The sequence below is a fragment of the Anser brachyrhynchus genome, assembly GCF_964034855.1.
Source record: "Anser brachyrhynchus genome assembly, chromosome: 1".
NCBI lineage: Eukaryota > Metazoa > Chordata > Aves > Anseriformes > Anatidae > Anser > Anser brachyrhynchus.
The window spans coordinates 63,855,796-63,873,841 of record NC_137694.1 but is presented as its reverse complement, the minus strand read 5'-3'; the positions used below and the strand labels follow the sequence as shown (position 1 = coordinate 63,873,841).

Here is an 18,046-nt window from a genome sequence, read left to right as displayed (position 1 = left end):
TTCAAAATTGTTTCATCTATTCGGCTGGCTATGGTAAGCCTCTCACTTCATTTTTTAATGCTTAGTCACTTAAGTTTTCTCTTACTTCCTTGATATTTTTGTTCAATCCTCTCTATTGAGACTGTAGAATCTGGAGCACTTGAAGCCCCAGACTGAAGTGAAGGCTGCAGGCTGGGGAAGGCTGCTGCATTGTAATGCCAAACAGCTTCTTTCCTGACATCTATTTCCTGTGAGAATGGGAGCACCAATGTACTTTTGGCTGCATTTCCTGAAGGGCCAGGAAGGGAGGACCCAATTCACTCTTTGGTCATTCCCCAGGACATTGCTGACAGGGATCAGAGTGGCAGGTTGCTGTTCCCGATGGCCACAATCAGTAGACTAATCCCTTCTACCTTCAGTTCTCTCTCTGATGTGCTGATAATCCCCTTTTGGCCAGTCAGCGAGGTCACATATTTTTCCTATACATTTTTTTAATTATTATTTCCTATACATTTTCCTTCTTATTGTCATATTCCCAAAGTCATCCTTCCATCCCTGTTTCTCCTTTTCTCCAGTTTTCTAGTTGTCATCTGTTGCAGGTGGAAAAGAAATAACAGACAATGAGATACTGCCAAACTCAACTTACTTAGTTGACCAAGTGAGTGATAGGTAGTTTCAGGAAAAGCTACACTCACCCACCGCTAGCTGAGACCTTCGCTGTGCAGAGAGTTGGCACGGTCAAACCCAGGGGAATGTAGCACTTGCCCAACCCGACCTGCCTCAGCACTGGGTTCTCGGCAGCAGCTCATAGCCTGGTTCCACCTTGAGCAACCTGCTTCCATGCAGTGTTGGACACCCTCAGAGCAGTGCCCTCCCTGAGTCTCTATTCCTCTCTAATGCTAGGGGGTTTAGAGCTAGATGTTGGCACAGACCACCAGCCAGATCTGTCCCCAGTGTTACCACCTTTCCAACAGTTACAGGTGTTGCTCTCCTGTCATTTGTTGACCCATGGCCTGTCCTAGGGCTCACCACACTCAGGCATCTGCATTATCCTATTGGCCATGGATCATTATGATCCGTCTTTCAACTTTGATCAAGGCAAAGTCATGATAGTCCTTTAATATCTTTATTTTTATACAAATAAATAGGTAAATGTGTGTGGGGGGAGGGTGTTTAAACCCTGTTATGTGTTTACCTAGCACCAAGTCTCATCTCCTTGTTGTAACAGGCAGTGAAAAAAATATTCTGCTTTCCCTTTTCTCTGGATAGCTGTGAAATGTACCCGTGTGCGTGCATCTCTTCCAGCTTTCCATGGATCAGTCAAAGGACGACAATGGTGATATGAGGTCAGCCAAGAGATTTACCTCCTGACCATTCCTATGAGGAATTCCTTGTTCCAAACATGTCTCTCATCCTGCTAATTCATTTTCAAAGCATGTTTCTACTCTGACAGATCCCTTGCAGAGAGAATCTGTGACAAGTTTACAAATCAACTTTCCCTTCTGCATCTAACATCAGTAAACTGCCAAATCTCTTAAAATGCAGCCATTTTCTCACAATACTAAAGAGAATGAATTCTCTTAAAGAAAACTAGGGAGGAGAGGACAGTTAGTATTTAGCTTTCTCCCTTTAGCTGGATGCTTGTATTGTCTTCTCCATGGTAGTTAATGTTCTAATTGAGGGATGCTTCCTATTTATTCAGCTGCTTTGATCAATTGGTGGCAGGCAGCAGAGCAGCTGAAAGTCAGGCAGAAGCAGGAGGACGACCAGGTGCCCACATTTGTTTTCCCATGGTTGTACTGATTGCTCCAAAATATCATGTTTCTTCCAGGTAAGTGTATTGTCTCTGCAGAGATTGTTCCTTTCATTCCATATAGATAAATGGGAAAATAGTAGCTGCCTGAGTTTTCAGACAGCCTGAAAACAGCAAGATTCATGAGCTTATCCATCTTAAAAGGTAAAATAAATGGTAATTGTTAAACATCAAAGTTAAATACTATCAAGATACATTGATGCAATGATGCAAAGCAGGCAGAGAAGAGAGCTATGACCAGAGACAACACCAGTGGTAGGACTCAGCTGCTCTACATAACTGTACGATCTGGTACCACACCTAACTTTGCTTGTAAATGGGTTTTATGGAGATACCATCACTCATCTGTATTCAGTGCGGAACAGTGCGGAGTAGTTACTTTGCAAGTTGTCCTATATGGCTGAGTTGTTCCTGCTTTTGACAAGCCTATTTTGGGACTTACCAAGAGCTGAATGGAAATACTGCTCTCCTTCTCTTTATGTCCTATTCCACGAGCAGAATTACTGCTTCCATCTTCTCCTATATAACCCACATTTACATTTGCCTTTCACAGGATGTCTCTAAAGCTTTTCCACATAGTATCTCCAGGAGCTCGTAGGGGAAGCAGTAGCAGATGGGTAGCTTGCATCAAAGGAATTACCATCTGTTATTTCTCTTACCAATTTTGTGCAATACTGGCAAGAGTTTGATTGTTTCTCCTAGTCCCCCTTGAACCATTGCTGCCCAGCTGGGCAAACAAAGGTAGGCAAATATCAGCATCCCTCTTGCCTTTCCCCCTATTTATACCAATAACTCCTATAAGGAACTGTAACATTCATCACCCAAAGGTGTTTGGTTATTCCCCACTTCCCAGGCTCCACATGTTTAAGATCTATCTGCTGCACTTTCAGAAACCCCTAATCATACAAGAAAGAATGAAAAAAATCTCAGGAGACAACCTCACAGAAAGTCTCAATTAATTCTATCACCCTCCCAAAAGTGGTATTACTTTTTGGGAGGGGCTCTCACTCCATGGGATTGTTTTGCTCTACTCTTACACCTCATTGTTTTTCCCATCTAGATTCATTTGGATAGCTGTTGTTAAAATGTGACTCCCTACCCTTCTAGATTTGCTCATTGACAGGGCTTGCTTTTGAAATAAACGTGCTCAACCTAAAGTCATTACTCTGTTTCCCACCAGACAAGCTCTAGGAACTCAGTCATGTTATCTGCTCTGTAAGGTCAGGAGTGGCAACTCCTGTGTTCTCATTATGCCTTGCTAATTTGCAGGTTTAGCTACTGTCCATGTCACTTGGGCCTCAAAAGCCCATTTTTTATTTATTTTTTAAAAAAGTTCTTGGTTGTAAGGAAAAGCTGGAAGCAGATACCAGCCAGTTTTGACCTGTCTCAGAAAGTATAACGCAAATCAAAATAGCTCAGACTATTGTGGCAAAGCAAACCCTAATCATCTCTCCCCCAAAACAAGTCACAGAGGAAGTACCATTAGGATTTTTATTAGATTTCATTTTTTTTGAACAGTTGGATTTGACAACACAGAATAATACGATTATGAAATGAAAAAGTATTGATAGCATAAATTAAGTTATTGAAAAAAAATATTCTAGGGAGGTTTTTAAACAGTTACTCTTAGGATACCCTGCTGTGTGATAGACTAGTCATTCCACCCAACAGATAAAAAGAATGAATGGAAATATCCACATTGAAGTCAATCTCCAGGTCAAGATCTTAATCTCCTAATTATGCTTTATCTCCTCTGTTACCTGATGAAAACGATTGTAGCTCTGATCCAGATGTCTTCTCTGTAAGCCTTTATTTTGGTGTTTTAAATATATATTGCCTGATTTGTATTAGGTATTTTGAGGAAAATCCAGAAAAGAACAAGTTTACAGGATACTGTCATAAATCTACCTTTCTAAAATGCTACACTCCCTGGTTATAAACATAACATAATTTCATTTGTGTTGTGTGTTCTGTATTCATTGTAATGTGTGTTTGAAAGCTGCATTTGAAAGAAGGCCAAAGCCAACCCACTCCTGAGTGCTCACAGTAGCTTATATCTCTTTAAAAAACAAGCATGTCTTTTTCATTATCTGGATCAAATTTTCCTAATATTATCAACACAACATTATAATTAAATTCCACATAAAACTTTCAGTTTTTCTCTTGGCCATCATAATCTGTAAATGTTTTTAGCCATTGATGCATGATAAGAATTGTAAGACAAATGCTAGCTTTAGTAGAAATAAGTGCTTTTTGAAGCTACATTTAATAGGCACATTGCAGATCCTAGGTTTTCATTTCAAGACAAGGCACGTTGCTGAATACAAATTTCTTCCTCTCCCACACTAACCACTTATGAGGAGAAAAATCAGTTAAATGGGACCATAAGATGCAGTTTGTTTTTTATTTCATAGTCAGCTTCCATTTCAAACACAGGATCTACCCAATCATCTGAGTTTGCCAACTGTTTTTGCCCGTGCTGTGCTGGCAGGAGAACTTTGGCAGAGAGTTGACATAATAAAAGGAAGCAGGAGACCGGAGGATGTGATGTACGGCCTCATGTCACTTCCCAGAAAGACACTAAAGAAGATTGAACAACTGATTTGTGAGTGTCTGGAAAACAATACATTGGGTTTAAAGAGTGCTAGCGTAGAATTGCCAAGAAAAGAGGGTGTCAGCCCAGTCCCTCTCTGCTTGAGCAGCTGGCCGGGAGGGTAAATGGCAGCCAAAAGGTGCTGTTTTGTGGAAGGACCGGCTGCTCTGCACAGCAGAGACCCTCTCTAATCTCCGGAGATACCCATTTTGGAGGGTCATTACCAACGGCTTGGTTGTGGTGTGATGGCTTTAGACAAAGGTGCTGGGGAGCAGCTTTTGATTCATCACTAAGTGACGGCCAACAGATTCTCCAGTGCAGACCAGGTCAAAGTGGCAAGTTCAGTAAGTTGTGAGTTTGTTTTATTTTCCCAGGTTTCTAAATGGAGATTTAAAATTGTGTTTCATCCTGCATCCAGAAATTGAGCCCAGCCTGCATGGTTAATCACAGATTTATATGACTTTGTGGATGCCTCCATACTAGAAACAATTGCAGGCCTTTTAGAGGATGTGCAAAAGAGGATATACAAAATGATCTTGACATACTGCATACATGTTCCAAAATCAACAAGATGAACCTCAGCAAACATAAATGCAAAGCGGTAAGTGGCTGAAAAAGCAGTAGGGCAAAAAATGATCCTGAAGTTACAGCAGACTTCAAAGTATGTGCTCGTTAATAATGTGAAGTTGCTTCTTAAAAAATCAGATGGAGTACTGGGAGGGTTACACTGGCAACACGGGAGATATTTGGCCCATGTTACTGAGTAGTGGAGAAGCCTTCTGCTGGAGGGACTATGGTCAGCCTGGAAGAGCAAGATGTAAGACCATTCAGAAAAGGTCATCCAGAGATTTAGAAGGAATGATTCATAAGGACAGTCTGAAGGGTTTGAGGAAAAGCTGGAAATTTGATTGATGAAGAAAAGGGAAAATGGAACAGTACTCAGACATTTTAAAAATTGATGAAAAAGGCATGGTGTTTACCAAAGGATAGGAGCAGATCTGCTTGATATGTAGTTTAGAAAATTGAAATTCTACATTAGGAATGTTTCTATTTGTGATGGTGGTGGTGAGATATTGGAAAAGGCTTTGAAGGCCTGTTGTATCCGTCACTGAGGGTCTTAAGAACATGCTAGGTAGCCCTTAAGTATGAACGGTCTAGATATGTTTGATCATACCTGCATGTGGGATTGGACTTGATGACCCTCTAAGATGCCTTCTAGTCTTCCACTTCTCTGTTTCTAATGCAGAGACAGAGCATCTAAAGACTTCTTAGGAGTGACTGACAGGTGGAGATGCCAAAGAGTGACCGCAGAAGGTGGGAGGGGAGGGGGCAAAGTGCAGCCAGACAGTAGCAGAGACACTTGCTACTGCTCTGCTGAAGCTCAGAGGGGGGAAGTGGATCTGAAATTGTTGCTGCTGGAAGGATTCAGTCTCCAAAACACAACCTACTCTGCCCTCAGTGAGAGCAGCAAAGGGTACCTGGTTTTCCAAGGGTCTGGTAATATTAAAAAGTGTTTCAAAATATGGTTATTTTGCCCATCTCTCATAAAAATCTGCTGTCCTGAGCAACCTGCTAAATTGCAGTTTGCCTCAGCCCTCACTATGTTCATTCTCTGGGCAATGGATATTTCTGTTGTTCATCGAAGATAAACTACATTATCCCTCCTTCTGGTTTTAAGTCTGTCCAGTAAGAAACAGCTTACATTGTGACACTGGTTTATCTGGACTAAATTGCTGAGAAGCTGTTTGGACAACATATTCTAACTGGACAGGTATTCCTTGTATCACACAAAAGTGCCTAGTAGCTTAAATAGGCACAATAACCCTTTCTATGTTGCTTTTCGCCATTTCTTGTACTGTAAGACCCTGCATGGAATAGTAGAACTGTGTCCTGGGTCTGAAGCCCATGGGCAATGATGTCAAGGAAAAGAATCATATGATGTCCGTGGAGATGAACCAAGACCCATGCTCAATGCACGCTGAAAGCAACATCCTTTCAAGCTGGGGTGATATTACTCAGTTTAACAGAACAACAGTGCACATCCTTTGCTATTGGCTGTAGTATTTATATTCTGTAGGAATTGTGTTGCTGTTTGGTTATTGCTGAATATGTTTTCTAAATGTCCTTGTGCTTTATTTTTTCATAGCTTTCCTGTAAAAATAATTTTTGTTTCTCTGCCCTCTACTCATTGCATACAAAACTTACACCAACCACTGTTTTACTCGTTTGGATTCTGTATGTACTACATCAGTGGTTTTCAAAATTTTCAGGTTTTTGGAGTGCAAAATTATTCTGGTGGAGATACAAGCCCCAGTGTGCCAAGTTTAAGCCCACCTGACCATAGGGTTAAATTTTTTTGTTTGTTTACCTTTCCAGCTTCTTAACAGAAATTTAGATAAGGACACTGATGTTTTGAAAGCCTTTCTTTTGAACACTGATACTCATGTTAATCATTATAACAACATTACCTTTCATTATATGCATTATTGTTTATTAACTCTTTTGCTTAGTTTCTCTTAATGTCCTTTATAAATGAATTTTCTTAAAACCTATTACCATTTTTATTGCACTATGATCTTTAAATATCTCTTAAAATTTCATTTCCTTCTCAGTGCCTCCCTTTTATCTCTTGGCTGGTCATTCATTACAAATACGTTGCGTATATTCAGTGCTCAAGAAAGATGAAGCCTTGGCAGTATAAAAGTCACTTGTTTATCTCCAAAACACAGCATAGTTGCAGTACTGGCTTCCTTCAGTGCTTTGTTCCTCTTTTATTTTTCAGGAAACCAATCCCATTCCCACTAATGACAACAGATTGGTCCTCATACTTTCATACTTTTTTTTTGTTTGTTTAATTTGGACACTCTGGCAAGTCTGCCAAACACTACGAATTAGCAGTTGTTACATTTGGGCTCCATCCTGGTGAGATCCTCCATGCACATGGACTCAGAGTGATTTCCATGCATGCTGTAGGTGCAGTGACATCTGCAAGGGTGGCTTTTATAGCTGCATTTCCGCTAAGATGTAGAACCAGTAGTTCATTTCACATAGGTCACTAAATAATTCTTAATTGCTTTAGAGTTTAGATAATACTACCTTGAGCAAGGTTTGAAACACATCATTTTGCCTGTCCTTGAATCTGTTTGTTTCAAAAAATGTGCAACCAGAATGGCATTTTTTGGTAGTGGAACCTACTATCTTTAGTCTAAGAGTCTACCAGTGTAATGTGCCAGGATTTCAAAGGACAATTTCTGTTCATGAAAGAAATGCAATTATAAGGAAGCTTGTTTTATGAGGGCATGCTGAATGTCACTAAATGACTGTAAAGTGTTTTGAAATATTCATGTGAGAGGGGTGCAGCAGGGCAAAATGAAGGAGGAATAACAATGCAGGGTGCTATGCCAATCTTTGGTAAGACTGGAGCATGTATTTTGAGTTTTTTGAGGCAGAAAGCATAAAGCATTGTAGCAGGACTTAAAACAATGTGAAGTGATGCATATTTGTGCAGCGAAATTGTTTAAAATACCTACATCATCGTTTAGGGCTATCTACAGTAATAAATATGCTCCAAAAAGTACCAGATCTGTGGCCTGACACCAGCACTTTGCTGGCACTACTGTGCAGTCATAGAATCACAGAACACCTTGGGTTGGAAGGGACCTTAAAGACCATCCAGCCCCACCCCCCTCCCAGGGGCCTGGACACCTCCCAGCAGCCCAGGCTGCCCAAAGCCCCATCCAGCCTGGCCTTGAGCACCTCCAGGGATGGGGCAGCCACAGCTTCTCTGGGCAGCCTGTGCCAGTGCCTCACTGCCCTCTGAGCGGAGAATTTCCACCTAACCTCTAATCTAAATCTCCCCTCTTTTAGTTTAAAACCACTCCCCCTTGTCCTGTCATTATCTGCCCAAGCAAAAAGTTGCTCTCCATCTTTTTTATAAGCACCCTTTAAGTACTGAAAACCTGCAATGAGGTCTCCCCAGAGCCTTCTCTTCTCCAGGCTGAACATCCCCAGCTCTCTCAGCCTTTCTTCAAAGGAGAGGTGCTCCAGCCCTCTGATCATCTTTGTGGCCTCCTCTGGACCCGCTCCAACAGGTCCACATCCTTCTGGTGCTGGGGTCCCAGATCTGGATGCAGCACTCCAGGTGGGGCCTCACAAGGGCAGAGCAGAGGGACACAATCACCTCCATTGTCCTGCTGGCCACCCCTCTGTTGATGCAGCCCAGGATGCAGTTGGTCTTCTGGGCTGCAAGCGCGCACTGCTGGCTCAAGTCAAGCTTTTTGTCCACCAGAACCCTCAAGTCCTACTCTGCAGGGCTGCTCTCAATGATTTCTTTTCCCAGTCTGTACTCCTGTCTGGGATTGCCCTGACCCAGGTGCAGCACCTTGCACTTGGACTTGTTGAGCCCCATTAGGTTCACATTGGCCCACTTCTCCAGCTTGTCCAGGTCCCTTTGGATGGCATCCCTTCCTTCTGGTGTATTGACCACACCACTCAGCTTGGTGTCATCTGCAAACTTGCTGAGGGTGCACTCGATCCCACTGTCTATGTAGTTGATAAAGATATTAAACAGTACCGGTCCCAGGACAGGCCCCTGAGGGACACCACTTGTTACCAGCCTCCACCTGGACATAGAGACATTGACCACCTCTCTCTTGGTGCAGCCTTCAAGCCAATTCCTTATCCACTGAACGGTCCACCTTTCAAATCCATATCTCTCCAATTTGGAGATCTGATCAGTCACTTTCATCCATACATATACAGGCAGTCCAGAAAGCAAGAGTCAAAGGAGATCCTGCTGTTGCAGTTGTGAGGTACTCACTATAGAATGACCACCTTTGGGTCACTTTCTTCTTTCAAAATGTCTGTCCCCATAACTAAGATGCTATTTATAGGATCATCCGTCCCTTCTAATCTCCGCAGAGTCGGGAATGAGGTGAACCAGAATTCCTTATATCAGGGAAAAGAGCTTGAAATTTTTTCAGAGCCATCGGCAACATTAGTAGTTCATTATAAATACAGGAGGAGGAGTCTGGAAAGTAGAGTGTGGGTGCCAGTTTTAAGCCCCGATGAAAGCTATAGATGCAAAAGTTGGGATTCGTTTAATTAAATGTGTATGTTGGAATGTATACGTCTGTGTCTGAACTGGCCACGCCAGGTCCTCTGTAGTCAGTAGAGAAACTGACAGCGGACAACTCTGAGGCATGGTTCATTTCATCCTAAAGAAGACTTTAGAGCAGTAGACTTCTAAAACAAAGGCAACTCTCACCAAAGGAGCAAGATTTGATGGTGTGTACATGAGGAGGCATGATGCAGTCCTAATGATAGCAAATGACAGGCATGTTAGGTGTTTTCAGGTTGGAGTAGCTAGAGGACTTGCAGTTTATGCAAACTCCTCCCCAGCCCCTGTGAACTTCTGCACAGTGCACATCAGCTGGACTTCACTCCTCCTCCCAATTTTAAAAGGGAAGATTCTCCCTAACTTTCTTGTGAGGTATTGCAGAAAAATGACACATTTTAACGAGCCAGATTTCCTCTCCAGGGCACAGATGTTCAGACATGTGGTGAGGCTGCCCTTGGGTTACGAGTGAGATTGTCAACTAAATGATGTATATGGAGCTACACCAAGGACAGATTAGCTATAGGCATCCTGTTGCTTCAGCCTGTTTCCACACTGCCTTGAACCAACTGCTCATTTTCAGCACTGGTCTTAAGGTGTTTTCCAATCTGTTCTTGAACGAAATTTCACAAAGTGTTTGTTTTCATAATGACCAAAAGCTGGTCAAAAGCTGAACACAGCTAGACTAGAACATCCAAAGCTCTCAAGACAACATCATTTTTGTTTGTGTTTTTTGCTAAGATTTGTGGAGTGTTTCATCCTCTTCTAAGGAAAGGATGGTGACGTTAGGCATGCAGTTGGAATTACAGTTGGAATACTGTTTTCTCCTCCTTCATTTTGATATTCAGCCATTGGTGAGAGCCACTCACTCTCCTTACCTATTAATATGCATGCTTGTTGCTTTCTCATTAATATTACTCTTGTTTCTGCACTAGAATTCGTTAAAAATGAGCATTTTTGGAAGGTACAGAATTGACAGAACATCTATTACTTTACTTATTTTTTTTGATTTATGTTCTCTAGGCAACAAGAAGCAGTGTTTATGCAGGCTAGATTACAGTGTGTTAGTTATGTATGCATGTATGGATAGATGCTATATACTGTATGCACATATCGTATGACTAGCATCGGAGCTTCCATTTGCAGATCTCAAAGCACTTTGCTGAGGAGTCTAGGCATTTTTATGTCTTTCTCAGAACATGGGGAAGCTGAGGTAGAAAGGTGATGTGGTTTGTTTAAAAGGAAGAAAGAGAATCTATGTCTTTGATTTCCAATATAGTGCTTCTTTGGTGGACCCTGATATCCATCTTCAATACATATCATCTTTTTTAAAAAGAAAACCATCTTCTGTTTCCTGGAAATTCTAAGTCAATTGTTAAACTTTGTACTTTAAAGGCCTGGTTTTGCTAGTATTAAAAAGATAAAAGTTTGTTGAGCATGAAAACCTGTTCCTGTTAGTACTTATAGCAAAGCTTGGTCGATACCGATAGAATAAGGTCTTTGTTTGCAGGCCATAGTTTCAAGAAACAATAAATTTGGGCTTAAGACTCCTAGTACCAAATCAAAAAGGCTGTGATGCGAGACATTATAACATTGATCCTGGCTGAACTCACTCTTCCAGTTCAGATATGCAAAGAGCCCCTAATCCGACGTGTTAACTTTTTACTGGCGGGCTTTGTGCGGGATCAGTTACTGTCTGTCTGCACCACCCCAGTTTTGTGCTGGGCAAGTATCATCTGTCTTTCTGCAGCCAGCATAAAACTGACATAATCCCCGCACCGGGAGGGTCCCGCCAGCCGGCGGCAGCACCCGGCGGGCTCGGGCAGCGCCGTCCCCAGGCTGCCTCCGCCTGCCGGGGGGGGGGGGGCACGCCAAACCCCGGGGTGCCGGCGCCTTAAAGAGCGCAGGGGAGGGACCGTGCGGCGGGGAGGCGGGGGTGCGGGCTCCGCAAGCGGCAGCAGCGCCCCGGCAGCCGCCGCACCGAGGCGCGCTCCCGCTGCCGCCTCCCCGGGCCGCGGGGCTCGCCCGGCCCAGCCGCCCCCGCCGCGGGCAGCTCCCCGCAGGGCCGGGGGAGGCGAGAGCGGCGGCGGGGTCGGGGGCGGCTTGGGCGGCGGCCCCGGACCCCATCCCCAACCCTTCCCCATAGCCATCCCCATCCTCATCCCATCCCCATCCTTATCCCATCCCATCCCTGTCCCCGCCGCCATCCCCAGGCCGCCGGTGCCGGTGGCGGTGCCGGTGCCGCCCCCCGGCCGCGCCCGCCCCCTCGCTGCCCCGGCGGCCCGGCGGTGCGGCAGAGCCGGCGGGGCTATGGCTGCGGAGGAGGTGCTGCAGGGCGCCGACCACTACAAGAGCGAGATCGAGCGGCTGACCCGGGAGCTCTCCGAGACGACCCACGAGAAGATCCAGGCGGCGGAGTATGGGCTGGTGGTGCTGGAGGAGAAGCTCACCCTCAAGCAGCAGTACGACGAGCTGGAGGCGGAGTATGACGGCCTCAAGCAGGAGCTGGAGCAGCTGAAGGAGGTGAGCGAGCCCAGGCTTTTGTCTCCCCCCGCCTCGCAGGGCAGCCGCGGGGGCGCCCCACGCGTGTCCCCGCCGGAGCCCCTCGCCGCGGGGCGAGCAGAAAGGCCCCGAGTGGCCGCGGGGCTTGGCGGGGACGGGAGGAGGGGGTCTCCGGGGAGCCGCGGCCTCCGGGACGGCTCGCACAGCGCCGCAGCCCCCCGGCATCGCCTCCTTATCCCCGCCGGAGCCGCAGCTTGGGGCACCGGGCGTCTGCGGCACCGGGGTGCCTCAAGCCATCGCCGCAGCGTTGTGTGCGGAGAGGGGATCGGCCGGCACGGAGGAGGAGAGCTCGGCAAACCCAGGGTGTGTAGGCAGGGGAGCTGTGTAAACAGTCGTCTGCAGTGCACGGGGAGGGAGACGGTTCCTTTTGAAGTTATTTATAGACCTGGTTTATTCCCCTGCGTTGGGGAAGCGCTGCCATTAAGGGGAGGCAAAGTAGCTGTACAGTAGTCTTGAGGTCACCCCCAGTCAGTGGGAATTAAACTTCTGCGTCATGCCGAAATGATAAATGATCTGAGGGGTGTTTCAACTTCATCTTTCGGACGTGTTTCTGTAACCCCCAAAGTATAAAGTAGGTAGGAATGACTGCACCTAACCTTCTGGCTTGGCTAAACATGACTCTGAAATATCATCGCTCTTCCTGTAGTCATCATTAAGGGAAATAACTTGAGACTGAGACAGTGCACATGCACAGGACCTACGGAAGGGGTATGTGTACACACACATGCAGCACTCACGTCCCTACATTTGGTAGTATTTTTATACTGTATGGGAACATAAATGATTACATATTTCAAAAAGAGACGGTAAAGCATTAAACAGATTTTTTTTTCCAAATTTAAAAGCAATGTATCGCTATATATAACGTGCAGAAATTCTCTTCAGTCAGAAATCATGAACACGTTCCATATGGAGGGAAATCACTTTGTAAACTTAGATTATATATGAATATTCTTTAGAGTACTAAGATTATATATGAATATTCTTTAGAGTACTAGCTTTGATGCACTTTTAGAAGCATTTTTTAATAAAATAAAGGTTTTATTCTACTTGCAGGTAAATGTGTTATGCTACAGGCTTGGCTCAGTGACCAGAAGAGTTTAAAAATGTATTTTCAAGAAGAAGAAGAAAGCTAATTTTCAGAAAAACCTATCGATCTACTTAAACTTGATATCTGCTTCCCCACCCCTGCTGAGACTATGCAGTAGGCTTAGGACTTTGAAATCAATAGTCACAGGTTCAGGGGTGGAGATATGTGACTTGCACGGGCATGAAGGCAGTGCTAGTTGAAATGACCCGGCATTAATAGAGGAGCAGAATCATGGGGGAAATACACAAGGCGATTTCTATGCGGAAAAAAAAAAGAGAGAGAAGCAGCTGTCTAGCTAGCTGTTATACAGAGGACTCATCAGAAACTAGGGATGACACATTTATACACATGGCCACAGATAGAAGGGACAGTGCAAGGAACTGAGTTTAAATTATTAAACTAGAGGGATCAGTCAGCCTGGCTAACTGAAATGAAACATGCACAAATTCTCTTCCTGTTTACTTCCCCTCAAAGCCAATGGGACTGTGTGCTCTGCAGCCCAGAAGCTGTCCTGCAGGGCCATGCCTTCATGCTGTGCCAACCACAGCATGGACACTGAGATATCTGTGGAGAAAGGAAGAGGAGAATCCTGTAGCTTGCCTGATGCCAAGCAAGAATGGAGTCACTCCAGTTTCCAATTCAGGTCTGGGGCTCTCAATTCCAGAGCTCTCCGTCCCTGCAGATAGGGCATCTCCATCCTCCATGTGGGCTGCAAGAGATTGCTTCTTGCTTCCATCCTTTATAGGTGAAACCACACTTATTCTTACCGCACATGCAGCCCTGCAAAGAGAATTTGCTCATATTCCTTCCTGTCGCTGTAATGTATTTTTTCATCTTCTCTGTAAACACCTCCGTTATGACTGTTCGTGAGTGCAGATCAGATTCCTAACTGTGTGCAAGAGCAAACGATGCCTCTGATGACATCAGCAAGGCAGGATTCAGACTGAGGTGTTTTGGGCAAGCTGTGCTGTGATTTGGGGGCCTGGGATTTGTGGTCGTAGGGTTCTGTCTGAAAGCTCTCTAGCAAAATGGCAGAGGCAGCTCAAAGCCAGCTTTTTATTAAGGCTCCCTCCAAAATGTGTGGAGGGTGGTCCTAGTGTATTGTCTCCAGCAGGCACTGCAGAGAACATCCCGGACGGTGGCCTGGGTGTGGTCTGCATGGCAGGACATCAAACACCATGGCTGGACAGGAGCTAGGAAAGCTCCTGCTATGTCAGTGAGGATTTGTTCTTCTGCTCTTGCCTCTCTACATCTGTAGCCTCTCTGAAGTCATGGTGGGGTACAGGAAAGAGGCCTCAAATTTATTCTGAAACAAATGGTTTGTCCATTCAAGAGGAACAGTAGGTACTTGGGTGTGGGCAGAATTATGTGTAGGGCCATTACCTCTTCTCTGAACAGATTCATTTACTGGGGTCGAATCTCATCCTATGTTTTTCCTGAGGCAAGTCTTCATTTCTGAATTATTTCATTACTAATTCTTTTTTTTTTCTGCCGTTAGGAGCTCATTGCATTTATTGCTCAGCAGACAGAGCTGCCTGTCTTTGCCTACTTAGTCATGGCTTAGCCATCTAGGATCTGAATTCTTCTCCTATGTTCCTTGGCAGTTCAAAACTCGAGTGAACTTCAGTGGGGCTTTTTCCGTACAGATTGCAATACAGAGCCTCAGCTATACAATAATTTCCATTGCTGGAGGGTGAGATGGGAAAGTAAGGCCATTATAGGATGTAGAATTAAAAGCAAATTGCAATACATTACATTAAATATTAATACTTGTACATAGAATATATGCTAAGCACCATGCAAAATGAATTATTATAGTAAGCTCCGATGTTTCTTGTGCTTTATTCAGAGGTTTCTGCTTTAGCCTAAGACTTGAATGTTTTGGGGCATGACATTGGTTTACATTACAAAAGCTTGAAGTTTTAAACAGTGACCTAATAAATACTTCTTCCAAAATAGAGCAGTTATTACATGTGTAAGCTGTTCTGGAAAGACTCAAAACATCTATCAGCTAACAACCTTAAGGTTGTTAACCTGCTGTGAATAAGAGTGCAGGGAATAAGACTCATTGCTGTTTGTCATGTGCTTAAAGATACTCTGTTTTCACTGTTTTATGGGGGTGAGAGTGTAATTATTATCATATTCTGTGGAAACCGTTTTCCAGTCTCATATTTGTGGTCTTACATGTTTACATTGCATTTGCTGTAAGTACAATCTCTGTTGTTAGATTTCATTCTTTTAATGAAGGGTAAAATGGCTTCATATTGATCTCCTTTCCTGGGCAACCTGCTGTAGCTGTCCCTGCTTCAGCTGGGGGCTGGATGAGATGATTTCAAGAGGTCCCTCCTTCCGACCTCACCCATCCTGTGATTCTGTGATTAGTTGCTGTTCACTGGTGGCTGGCAATGTTTTTAGAGGGGAGAAATGTCAGTCACCTCCAGCTGTGATAAAACGGGGATTGAAGGCAGCTTTGGTATCCAACCATACAAGGCATCTAGGCCTGGGAAATCCTAGGCAGAGATTTCTCTTTAAAAATCAAATCATGAACATAGCAGCTGAGCAGATCCCCAAGTTCTCCTTCACTCTCTGGCTGACTAGTTTGAGCAGCTTCTCACTCAGCTGCTTGGCTTCTATGTATGTAGTTCTATGGGGACAAGCTCTTCCCCTGGATCACACATAGAGCTGGCTATCTGATTTTTAGGTTGAAGGTGCAGTTTAGTGTTCATATTACACTCAACCCAAATATCCTTGGTAAATTACCGGAAACCAGACTATTGGTGAGCAGCCCTATCCTTTGCAGGTCAAAAATTTGTGTTTTTTTACCTCACAGAGATGTTGCATCATTGTTTTATGAAGTACTTAGTGAGTTTAGCAATGTGGCTTCCACAAATAATTCTTGGCTTGTGACTGGAAAGGGTTCTTGAGGAGTAGAGCTGAAGCTCCCTCTGACAGTTTCTGTGCTGTTCTGCTCTTGCCTGTGCTACTTTCATGCAGGTGACTCAAGCTCCATCTCCCCAGTCCCCTGGCACAGTGCTGTCCCTCTGACTCCCACACTCTTCTCTGAAGCCCTGTGTTTGCAGTTTCCTCTCTGCCTTTTGAAGTGTACAGTTGGTGGGGCTTTTTGGATCCAAAAAGGACAGAACAGCAGAGGGGAAGACTCCCTGTCCCAAATAAAGCCCTGTTAAATGGGCAGTCACTCTATGCACCTGTATGCAGCACAGGATGCTTAGTCAGGTGTGAAGAGGCTCACACATCCCAGTGAGATTTTCTGAATTCCCCCTAAAGATGAACGTGTCCCAAATATGTAACTTAAGAGCTGTGAACTGATGCCACCTCAGTATATACGTACACCTTTCAGCGACAGCGTATGTGGGATGAAGTGAGCATTTCCAACACCTCATCCAGCTCTCAGCACTCGGTTCTGTGAGCCTTTCCACACCGTGCCACTCAGAAGGGCCGTGCTGCCTAGCACCCAGCTCCAAGGTGAGAGCAGGGAAAGGGTGCGTGAGCGGCAGACCTGGATGGACAGCGGTCAGACGCTTGCTGCAGTGCTGTCTCCTCCAGAGCCCAGCCGGTGCTGCCTGTGTGTGCATACACTGCTAATGGAAGGGTGTTTACCCAGTTGCCTTTCACAGCTGGCCTGGTTAGGAGAGGAGAGCAGGGCAGCACAGGGAACTGTTACACACGGAAAGGAGAGCATGGAAGGCAATGCAAGAAGTTCAGTGATAGAGCTGTTACGCAGGGGCTTGCACAGCAACCGGATCCAGAAGAGCCCTAAGACTGACAAAGCTTTGGGTGTTTCTCCAGCTCTTCATTCATCACTTTGTATTTTCCTCTCCTCAGACCTAAGCACAGGTCTGCAACAAAAAGAATCTGAAGATGATCTTAGCAGTTCATCTTCAGAGCTGTACTTATAAGGAATGTCCTAACAAAGTCAAGCAGCACCCTGCAAAGCTTATGTTCAATTATTACAGGCTGGGGGACAGACTGACTGGGGAGCAGGTCTGTGGAAAAGGATTTGGGGATCCTGGAGGACTGTGAGTTGAATTTGGGCCAGCAGTGTGCTCTAACAGTGAAAAGGCTAATGGCATCCTCGGTGGTGCTGGCAGGACCTTAGCCTAGAGGAGGCTGAGAGAAGTGATGATTACTTTGGAACTGGCATTTGTTAGACCCCACCTAGAAAATGGCATCCAGTTTTGCCCAGTACAGGAAAGGAATGGATAGTCTGGGCTGAGTTCAGCAGGGGACCGCCAAGATCATCAAGAGCTGAAGCGCTTCCCCTGTGAGGATGGGCTGAGGGAGCCTGGGAAAGAGGGATCTGGGGGAACCCAGCAGCAGCCTGCCCATGCCTACAAGGAGATACTGAGAAGACAGAGCCAGACTCTTCACAGTGGGACATGGTGGGAGGACAAGAGAACTGGCATGGATTGAAACTAGAGAGGTTCAGGCTGGATTTAAAGGGGAACTGTTTCCCCATGAGAGCAGGCAGTGGCACTGGTTGCCCAGAGAGTTTGTGCTGTCTCCTTCCCTGGGAGTTACCAAGCCCCAACTGGATACAGCCCTAAGCAACCCTGTCTGAGCTTAGAGCTGACCCTGCCTTGAGCAGGAGGTTGGACTAGAGGAGAAAGGCAGGAGAAAGGAGCAAGACAATGCAAGGTCTCTGAGAGTGCCCACTATGTCCAGTTCAATTCCAGTAGCAGCTCGCTGTGTGTTACCCAACACGTAACAGCCTGCTGCCTGGAAATAGTGACTGTTAGCAGAGTCATAGCCTCCCTCCATGCCTGAATTTCACTTTCTCTTGATTGTCATTGAGCCTGCATTGACCTAGCATTAGTAAGGGAGTAGTTTGATGTGCTTTTCTCTCAGTGAGACAGCTCTGCGTCTCCCCTTTGT

At 45.1% G+C, this 18,046-nt stretch overlaps 1 protein-coding gene across 29 annotated transcripts in view; it reads left to right on the top strand.

Annotated features, from left to right (window-relative positions):
* The first annotated feature begins 11,394 nt into the window (after positions 1 to 11,394).
* The window catches only part of BICD1 (BICD cargo adaptor 1), a 180,482-nt gene continuing 173,830 nt past the window's right edge, over positions 11,395 to 18,046 (top strand). For 5 of the 29 annotated variants that reach the window (XM_080553301.1, XM_080553304.1, XM_080553281.1 and 2 more), the window contains exon 1: positions 11,434 to 12,024. In XM_080553301.1, coding sequence (XP_080409427.1) covers positions 11,812 to 12,024 — 213 coding nt within the window. In that variant the 5' untranslated portion in view covers positions 11,434 to 11,811. Of the gene's footprint in view, positions 12,025 to 13,119; positions 14,979 to 18,046 lie in introns of those variants that run through there. The other 24 variants (XR_013938714.1, XR_013938715.1, XM_080553284.1 and 21 more) reach the window with 12 other exon arrangements.